Below are 10389 nucleotides of genomic sequence, written 5' to 3'. Positions count from 1 at the left end.
ATACATCCTATCCTCTCTTCCACATCAAAACAGACCATGCACCTTCTTTTTTTTTTGAAGTAGCATTTGATTCTAGTGGTGCTTTCCACTTTAAAAATGCATTTTGGCCAGAAAAATAGGAGAAATTATCTGCTGAAGGTTGCTCTGGAATCATCAAATTCTACTTCAAAAAAAAAGAAGGTGCATGGTCTGCTTTGATTCTGGAAGAGAGGATAGGATGTATGCATGTGCAGGAAGAGGGGAAGGGCAAAATGTCAATTCTCATAAATTCTTTCCCAGTTTATTTGTTACAAACTCTTTTTCTTACATGAATATGCACACTCAGACACTTACATAACTCCTAAGACGTATCTAGACCATACTGGACAGTTCTAGACACACACTCCAGTCAGATTCCTTTTGTGACTTATATGACTCTTATGACTCTTGTAGACTAGATATGACTCGTATGACTCTACACAAGTCATACAAACTCATACTTTTGACTCATACCCTTAGTATATAAGTAGGGTACTTTCGTTTGTATTCGGTAGCTTGAACCTAGGCAATCAAAGCTTTAGTTCTCCCTCAGAAAACCTCAGAAACTAAGATCACCCTCGAACTCTATAGTCTTTCGACTTAGAGCCTCTTTTGAAACCTTGATGATAAGTCTTCAACGTCAAAGACTTAATACATGTTTGACTTAACAGAAGTCAGCATATCATAGAACCTTGGACTGACCTTTGGGCGCAAGGCTACTAGAACCTACCGTGTCACTTTAAAGGGCTAAGCGAACATTGTAGTGACCCACTTTGTCTCAACGACGAGAACTGTGGTAGACGAACGAACAATTGAACTCGAAAGCTTAACATAACTGCCCATTACACTTAATAACCGTAACAAAAGGTTCAAGCTTATCCCAGAACAGAAGGCGCATCACTGCCCTCTACCCGAATTAGACACACTGGACAACGTAACAAGAATTATACATCTTACCGAAGAATATAACACCAGGATTGAAGACATTATAAGTCTCATTAGAGAATATAATGAAAGAATCAAAGACATCATCATATTGATAGAAGGCATGTCAAACCCACCTCCTACCTAAAGAAACCATGGCTGCTCAAAGAGAGTCGAACCGTTGGACACTACGAGCACCAGCAGAAAGCTCAGATTCAGAACCAGAACCAAGAACTGACACCTTCACATCCGGCGAAGAACAGTACGAAAGCACAGACAAGGGTAGCAGTCCCCCTGCATCACAGACACCAGTAACAGGAACATCGACACCTGTATCGACAACAGAGAGATATAGACGAATAACCCTGACACCCGCATTTACACCTGTAGTGGCTACTTTGATGTATCAATTACCCTAACTAACCATTTACCTGATGCATCAATTCCCCTAACTGCCCAGCCTGCTAGCTGGCTACCAGGAAACATGTACAGTAATTGGCAGCCTTGCTGTCTGCTCGTCGCCGTCAGGGTCTTCCTCACTGCTGTCAGGGTCCTCCCTCAACACTGTTAGGGTCCTCCCTTGCCGCCGTCAGGGTCCTCCCTCTCTCATCGTCCCCTGCTTCCCTTGCCGCCGTTAGGGTCCTCCCTTGCCACCATCAGGGCCCTCCCTCTCATCATCCCCTGCACCCCCTCTCATCGTCTCCTGCCCCCCCCTCGTCATTGGCCTTGCCGATGTCAGGGTCCTCCCTCTCTCATGGTCCCCTGCCCCCTGCCCCCCTCGTCATTGCCTCTCCCATTAGTTGCCGTCCCCTCGTCCCCTCGTCGTTGACGTCTTCATGGCCTTTGTCGTGTTCATGCCCGTCGTCGTCTTCCACCCTCTCGTCGTTGTCCTCGCCTTTGTCATGTTCATGCCCATTGTCATCTTCCACCCTCTCGTCGTTGTGCTCATGGTTTCTGTATCTGGCGATGTTTCTTGGCTTCGTACTTGGCGTTCCTGGCTGTCGCCATGCCATCGTCTTCATGCCCTTCGTCGTCTTCTGCCCCCTCGTCATTGTCATTGTCTTCTGCCCCCTCGTCATTGTCATTGTTGTCGCCCTAGTCGTTGTCCTCGCCGTTTCTCGTGCTGTGTCTGGCTCGTCGTCGTCCTCGCCCTTTATCGTGCTGTGTCTTATGTGTCTGGCTTCATCCTTTTGGCGTGCCTGGTGTTCTTCTTGGCTTTGTTCCTGGCTTCGTACTGGGAAAAAGAAAAGACCCCGCTAAGACTTGCCCCCTCCCCCCACATGCATGGATGCCCTCAACTCCTGGGCGGATATTTTACTCACCAACTAAGTTCGCTAACGCCGCTGAGACGTCTTCGAGACGTTCTGCCCAAGCCGACGTCGGTCCACAGGAAGCACCCCAGAAAAAAAGGGTGGCCATCATGCTTAGAAGGCCGTTTATTCCAGGCTTGGTGATGGGTGTCAAATCCTCCCCTGCAGACGCTGGCAGGAGACTACCCCACCACGCCAAAAAGTCTGCATTGAACTGGAGATTGAACTTACCCACGTCCTTGAACGAGGGCCTCCAAGAAGGCCTGCGTGCATTCTTCAACCACTCCGCTATGCAAGGGGGGCGTTTGAAGCTGGAGAGGTTGGATTGTTTGTCTGCTGGTTTGAAGCTGTGCTGTTGTTCAAATGCCTCCCACAGGCCAACTAGTTTCAGCCATGCGAGGCCCAAGTCGTGTGAACGAAGCATTGTCGAACAGGAGGTGAACCAAGAAGGGAGGGGGTTGGAGGAGCCACAGATGGGTGGCTGGGCAGAAACAGGCACGGTGGGCGACTTCACCTTCGAGATCGACGATTTCGTCAATGGCGCTGACTTGCTGCCTTGAGCTCCAGCATTGGCCGTCGACCGGATCCTCTTTCCTCGTCCTACACAACTTCCCTTGGCAGAAGTCATGCCCCTCCTCTTTTTAGCCCCGCCCCTCTCACCCCCTGCACCGGAATCTACGATAGACGATGATGAAGCCTTCCTTTTCTTTCCAGAAACAGACTCCTCTTCGCGCGCGTCACTGGGACGAATAGGATCTGGAGAATGGGGAGGAGATCCGGGTAGGGAGGGTGGAGGAGATCCGCGCAGGGAGGGTGGAGGAGATCCATGGGCAGAGAGCGGGGAAGCAGGGCGCAAAGGTACTGGGGTAGAAGGGCGTGGTGCAGAGTTGAGAGGGGCCGCGGCAGCAGCCGAAGGATCTATGTCCCAATCGGCCCTGTGCACGGAGACCTTGTTGCCCGTGAGCCGGGATAAAACGGGGTTGGAGGAAGGGAGGGCTTGAGCACGACATTCCGACTTGGCTGAGACAAGAAATGAGAAAACGTATGCAGAATATGGACGAATTGAACGTACTGTAGCATTTTCTAAGGTAATGGCCGAAGAGGGGGGTTATGACCTCTTGAAATCCTTCCCTCTCTGCCTGTCCAAAGTTCATACCCACTGGCCCTTTGATAGAGCCAGCATGCATGCTAAACAGAAGAAAGCCGAGAAATCAGCACCCAGAACGAAGGCATTGAAAGCACGAACGTACCTGATTATGTTTAAATGACCTCCATCAGCAGGCTCAGGTCCACCCACAATTAAGGTGGCTTGCATGTTGGTGTGCACGTGAATGAGATCCAAAATGGGCTGGGCAAAAATCGGAAGGGCCGCAATGCACCTGAAATTATCAGAAAAAGAGTGATGGCACGGCTTTAGGCCAGTGGCTCACCTTTGTCGATCCTCTGGGTCTGTGGACAGGGGCGCAGACAACTTATTCTTCCACTCGTTCAACTTCTCGTCGCCCTCTTTCTTGGCCATTTTGATGTACTTCTTACGCTTGTCCAAGGGCAACGCGTTGAAAAGCGCCTTATTTATTCGTGTGCACTCTGCAGCTTGCAGATTCTTTGGCAGCGGCTTGTAAATGTGTGTGTTGGTGTACGCGTCATTGATTTTCTGCTTGTTGACATGCCCCCACACGTTGTAGGCAATTGGAAGCCGAGGTTTTGAAATGCTGGCGCCAGTAAGCCGCGCCAGCATGATGATTGCGGGATCGTCGGTGTCGGGGAGCGAATCCTTGACTTTCCCTAAGTCAGGGACCTTCTTCTGCCGATAAGCGAGCCAACGCTTGATTTTCTGGGAGACAAAAAGGTGAGCGCCATGCAGATGATGAAAGAGAAGACGAAGCAAGAGTGGCCCATCATGTGATGTGAGGTTCCAACTTGAAATCGGACTTACCTGTTTCTTCTTTTTGATAGCTTCCTTCGTCTGGTTGAACTTCAGCAGCTGGTTGGTGTACTCTTCCTCCGTCATCGTCTCCTTTTTGGGTGGCTCTAGTTCCTCGTCTGGCTCGTTATCGTTGACACTGGCAAGCGTCTCTTCTGTCGGCTCTACGTTGTCCGCCAGGTCCACTGGATAACGTTTGAAGTATCGCCGCCAAAGGTCCAGAATGAAGTTGTCCTCTCTGTTGTTTACGACTGCCTTCGTGTACGCTGGCAATTCACCCTCTAGAAACTTCAAGCGGCTTCCGGCGAAGCCACCAGGATTCAGCATCTGTGTAAGGTTCGGGTTGGTTAATCTGTCATCCAGGACGAAGCCCGTATGCTCACCTTTGCTTAGGTATGCTGATGACGGGCGCGGATACAACGACGTGCACAAAGAGAAGATTGACCAGAACGAAACAGGCGAGGTAGGTGAATTTGTTTGAACATTTTATTTCGAAATACTGGCAGGGCTCGTTGATACGCGTTGCACGGGGATGAACGTGAAAGTGCGAAACACGCAAACAAGGATCAAGTGCGTCGGGGGAAAACCCTACACACCTAACACTCACTCACTCACACACACACACACACACTATCACAATCTCAGTGCAAGAGTTCGAGGGCCTTTGGTATTAAGAAATACCACTTTTGTCTTCTTAGGTCTAAGTCTCAAGAGTTTTCGTTCAAAATTGGGTTTTTATTATAAGGTGTGGTTTAGAATAGTTCAATAGAACAAAGTATATCTTTCTGGGAACTTGGTCTCTTAAATGCAAAGTTCTTTGATCACAGTTTCTTTATTTAACACAAAACACGACTTTAATTGACTTTTATGACTCCAGTGAGTTTTTATTATGTCACTACGCTCCAAAACCAAGGGTACGAGTACGCTGTCTCGTCTAAAATGATACTGTGTCCTTAAAACCTCTTATTCAAAAGTCTCCAAGCAAGTTGACTCCCAAGCACGCTGGCTTCGTTCACACTGTACTTATCTGACCACGAAGAAATCTCCTTTTAATTGATTACAACTGTCCACCTCCTAAGTCTCTACTTGGAGTGCAACTAGCTGGTCAACGGGGGGGGCGATTACTTCCTTTTGACCTGCCAGCACGCTCCTTATATACTCCAGGAACCCCTATCTACGTTTTACATGTGTTTTAATGCGGGATACTTCGGTCCGAATTACAAATATGAAATTTAATGAACGTGTGGTATATTTTGTAGTCTATCTCTGTGAACACTACAGATTTTGTAGTGTCGCGTCTTTCATTTTCAAACGCATCAGTGTTTGATGCGTACGCGGAGTTAGCCGACGTAGCTATTCTTAGCTTGGCATGATCTCGCGTGTTTCTTTCTATGGCCCGGTTTACCGGTTTGACAGATGACATCACAAAATGATTAACGTTTCCTGATGCGTTGATGCGCATGCGTACGTGTTTACCAATAGTCTTCGGCCTTCCGTCGCTTCCGAGTTTTTAATTAAAATGCCTTGTCTTGGCTCGTCTTTTCATTACAGAAGTCGGGAGACACTCCGAAGGTGTTTTCAAATGTCTTTCTTAATTGTCAGGGGGTTCTTATTATATTTCATATAATAGAATGTGTCTTTTTCTCATCTTTGTACTTGTGACATTCAGACGCATCAGTCTTTGATGCGTACGCGGGAACTGCCGTACATGACTTTCTGAATGGCCATGAGCCACGCTAAGTCTTCATACGTTTACTACCTAGGTGTAGTTTAGTCTTTCCATGTTTCAGACATGCCATTTAAGCGTCTATGTCGTCTTTTCTGTATTTCTTGTATAAGCACGAGTTTTCACAATAAATCCATTATGTGTTTCTAAACCCTTTGGTAGTAATGCAATTCTTCTCCCTGCGTTGGGTGTTTACTCTAGAACCTCTTCGTGCTCTATTTCATGGTAGGTGAATCTTAGATAGGATCCAAGTATAATGTCACGATGCGTACTGCTGCCAGTTCCAAAGCCTTGTCCTATTTTCAGATTCCACGCATTTGCATTTTTAGTCAACTGCGCCGGGTATGCGCATTGACTCTTTGTATCATTGCAATTGTATGTAGTGTATTTATTAGAGATGACCTTTTATCGGTAAAATCGTTAAAATTGAATTTTATACGGGTGAAATGGTTTCATCCGTATCATCGTGTAGGGCTCAAGTTTCACCAATTTTTCACAACACACGGCAACAATCAGGGCCCTTACACTTGGCCAGATTTCGTTGTTGGGACTAACAGTCACAAGGCTCCAAATGAGAAAGATCTAGCAGTAAGTTACCCGATTCTATCGCCTCCGGTTCCCGTGCAAAATCGATTTTTGGCCAGATTTCGTTGTTGGGACTAACAGTCACGAGGCTTCAAATGAGAAAGATCTAGCAGTAAGTTGCCCAATTCTATCGCCTCCGGTTCCCATGCTAAAATCGATTTTATAAAGATCGATTGCCCCCAACATCTACTCCCACCAAACCATGATGAAATCGCCCTACAGGCCGTCGCCCACTGCTTTCTCGACGCAGTCCACCATGTCCTCGTTGTCGGACACTGTTTCTTCCCTTTCTTCTACAATTTCCCCTTCGCCCTCCATTGCTTCTGCCCCCTCAACTCCCAAGAAGCAAGTTTCTTCAAACTTTAGCGGTTAGTAGCAACCCGCTTCCTTCGAACGAATTAACCAACGCTTCTCAGGCCACTATGTCTCGCCGGGTGCAGGTCTCTTGCTTCGTACACCCCCCACCTTGCTTCGCTCCCCCCCCCCCTCAAAGCAGGGACCACCCCTTGGCTCGCCATTCAAAACAATCAAAAAAAAGAAAACAACGGCCATCACCATTGATGGTGGGTAGCCCTTGGTCATTTTACGCATTCCTCGACTAACGGATCCATTGAACAAACAAAGACCCCTTCGTCGAAGGTGGGGACGCAGCAATCGTGATTCAAACCAAGCACAGCATAAAGGTCCGCCTGCCCACACCCTCTCCCGCCCAACCATCAACCCCCAAACGTGCTCCTGTGGCTGAGCCTTTGATCACCCAAGAATCCCCCAGGGCCAGAACTACGCACAGCAGTGTGGCAGAGCCCCAGGCCACACAAGTGACGGCCAACAACAAGCCCATTTACTACATCCCCCACCCAGACAAGTTCATTGCACAGAGGGCATCGTTCCCTCACACCACCTACGTGATTACCAAGGGAGAAGAAGTAGGGCTTTTCTCGGCATGGTACGTACCCCGTACAACCCACTACCATGCCTCTGACACGTTGTACCAGGCACGACACGGCCATTCGAGTTCAAAACATTCTGGCCCCAAAGGGCCGCATCCAATATATTTTGCAAAGCTTCCCCACCTTTGAAGCAGCCTTCGACGTGTATGCCCATGTCTACAACATGCGTACCCTTGAGCCCATCCCCATTTCTGGGGGCCGCTTCGATGTTCCCATTAATAGGTTTTTTGACGACCAGCCTAATTCAGACGGCAAGTGGGACTCTGATTCTGCACGGGCAGATCAAGACGATTGTGAGGGCTGGGTTTTTGCGGACTCTGACAAAGAAATCCAAGTTCGCACAAGTTGCACAGGCACTTGGTAGGGACTTGTTCAACAGGCTCAGCTGATCTTGCTCATCAAAAATCGTAGATTCAATGATGCGGCCTTGCGGTTGGACCGGCTGTCTTTCTATTGTGCTTGTCCCTGCCTGAATCTACTCCAATGTGACTGCCCCTGTTTGAATTTGCTAGATACCCATCCTCTACTCAATAAATCTTTTTTTGGTGTACTTCATCTGAACTGCCAAGTAATCAGATCCTGCACTACTCCGCCACCGAAAATTGAACACGTTTCAGCCAAGTATCAACACACTGCCACCACCCCAACTGCTCGCCGTGCTAGACTATACCAAGTGCAGAAACCTTTTATTCACTATCGGCTGAGTTTCCAGATTCAAGGCTTTTGCTAGCTCCATCCATGGCAGCCAGTATTGGGGCAAGTTCCTTTGCCGAAACACGCAGCTTCTCGGTGTTTCTAAAACCCTTTCAGAACAATTCAAATAAAATTTGTCTAACTTACTTAGGATCTCGCTGCCACACCTGAAAATTTATTTGGGCCTGGTGGGTCCCTCGGTACTTGGCCGCCGCGGCTCTATGTCTCGCCTTCCTGGCGTCCGCTTCTTCTGGTGTCTCATTTTGTCGCCGGTACTCCCTCAAACTGTAACAGCATGTGAGTGCCTTCCGCCCCATTCTTCGGCCATGTTATGACATACTGTTGAGCTCTTTCCCGGGCCTTTCTTTGTAGAGCCTCTTGGTTTCTGCAGTTTTTTAGCCACTCAGGAGAAAGGTGTGCTCAAAAAATGAATGGGGCGCACCGATAATAATAAACGACACAGTGATCTTTGTGGTTGGGATGAGCTGCCTTACCCATGATCGCTTATGTGGGCTCGTCTCATCAAACCAATATATATATATTATCTGGTCTGAAGGGTCCACTGTGAGGGCCACAACTGTTGCAGATTCAGCTGCAGATATCCCCGTCAGATTCGGAAGGATCGTTTTTTGAGATCTCAAATGATTTCGCGAGATTTCGAGTGATTTCGCGAGAACTTAATGCTATCCACACTGGAACGTGTAGAACAGGACAATTAAATATCTAGAGGATAGCGGAGGTGACTATAGAATTTTATATATCATCCATTTGGTAGGAAGAAGAGTGTTGAAGCGTTGACCTGAGGCTCTCGCGTGATCTGCCTGGGTATTCTGTAGCCGAAGTTCATTAAGTAGCTAGTCTCTCAGTGCTCTCAGTTCTATTGTATACATGCAAGCCATTCACCCATTAAGTTCATCTGCATGGATTCAAGGAAAATTAAGTAGCTAGTCTCTCAGTACTCTCAGTTGTATTGTATACGTTCAAGCCATTCACCCATTAAGTTCATCTGCATGGATTCAAGGAAAAGGGCATTGCAATATGTACATGCTAAATGGTATATACAGCTGCGTCGTGTTTACAGGGCTATTGAAATTCATCGATGGTGGAAAAAAGAGAGAGTCCAAACGCCAATCGATCACGACCTTCTTCAGCTGCTGCCTGCTGCTCCTCCTCAGACAGAGACGCGAGGTATTCGTCTGCCTTTTGGAACCCGTAATCGACCCACCGAAATGTCCCCCCAGCCGTATACTGCGTAAAGGAATAGCGTCGCTCTTCCTTCTGAATTGAGGTGTTGGAATGGTCTAACGACGCCGAAGGAATAAAGATTGTGGATCCGGGGGGGAACTCAATGACCAATCCAAGGTCCCAGAGAACCAAGTGGCCGCCCTTTTTGTAGTCGTAGTTACCAAGCGCCGTGATGGCACACCAGCCAAAGGGTAGGTTGGCGTGGTCGCGATGTCGATGGCATATGGTTTGCGGGCCAAAGTTGAAGGCACAGGCAGCAAAGACGCTGTTTTCAAAGTTACGGGTGAGGGTCTCATCGTGGTTAGTGTTTAAAGGTTCAGTTCAGTCCGGTTTTTTGCCCCGAAAACGCGCAACCGTGGACCGCAACCGGTCCAGGACCGACCCAGATATTGAGGGAACCGAACCGAACCACCTAGGACCGGTCTTTTGCGGTCCATGATACCGGTTCAGACCGATCCAGACCGGTTTTTTTGCGTATAATTTATTATATCAATATAAACCATTTGTATCTCAACCATTATTACTCTGAAAAATAAACGGGTTATATAAAATAGTAAAGCATATAAATACCCGTCATTCTACCAATTTTCAAGAGATTTAATGAAGATTTGACATAGCTATGACTGAAACTGAATTACATCTCCTAGAGACTCGGGTAAAATATGGATTTGGTTATATCTTTCTCAATTCTTAACCGTTTTTGATGAAACAAAAATCCAATAAAAGGCAATAAACGTGGTTACAAGGCTACGTAACGCACGTGACCGTTTAACTGGTTGCAACCGATTAAAACCGGTCTTTGAACGGTTTTAAAAGATTTTCGAAATGAGGCAACCGGCAACCGGACCAACCCCAAATTGGGGCAACTGCAACCGAAAAAAAGACCGGACCATGGTCCGGTTCAGTTCGGTCCACCGGTTTTTTGCGGTCCTATGGACTGAACCTTTAAACACTAGTCGTGGTCTAGGAGCTTCTGTAGGTGGTCGGCATAGTAGGAGTGGAGCCTAGGTGCCC

General features: G+C 47.7%; 2 protein-coding genes across 2 annotated transcripts; one reads left to right on the top strand and one right to left on the bottom strand.

Annotated features, from left to right (window-relative positions):
* Positions 1-1105: 1105 nt before the first annotated feature.
* LACBIDRAFT_328415 (uncharacterized protein) lies at positions 1106-4503 on the bottom strand (the record flags this gene model as incomplete). Its single annotated transcript, XM_001882332.1, has 9 exons — positions 1106-1335; positions 1374-1449; positions 1818-2176; positions 2265-2414; positions 2484-3323; positions 3409-3440; positions 3503-3631; positions 3683-4086; positions 4189-4503. 9 exons carry the CDS (start codon positions 4501-4503, stop codon positions 1106-1108), a joined length of 2535 nt encoding a protein of 844 aa, XP_001882367.1.
* A 2186-nt stretch (positions 4504-6689) lies between these two features.
* On the top strand, positions 6690-7801 carry LACBIDRAFT_299478 (uncharacterized protein; the record flags this gene model as incomplete). The annotated part of the gene is made up of 4 exons (XM_001882421.1): positions 6690-6855; positions 6904-7050; positions 7112-7433; positions 7483-7801. 4 exons carry the CDS (start codon positions 6690-6692, stop codon positions 7799-7801), a joined length of 954 nt encoding a protein of 317 aa, XP_001882456.1.
* Positions 7802-10389: the final 2588 nt, after the last annotated feature.

Source organism: Laccaria bicolor, genomic scaffold (assembly GCF_000143565.1).
Source record: "Laccaria bicolor S238N-H82 LACBIscaffold_16 genomic scaffold, whole genome shotgun sequence".
Lineage (NCBI taxonomy): Eukaryota > Fungi > Basidiomycota > Agaricomycetes > Agaricales > Hydnangiaceae > Laccaria > Laccaria bicolor.
Note: the sequence above shows the minus strand (reverse complement) of the source record. Positions and strands in the feature narration are given on the sequence as shown.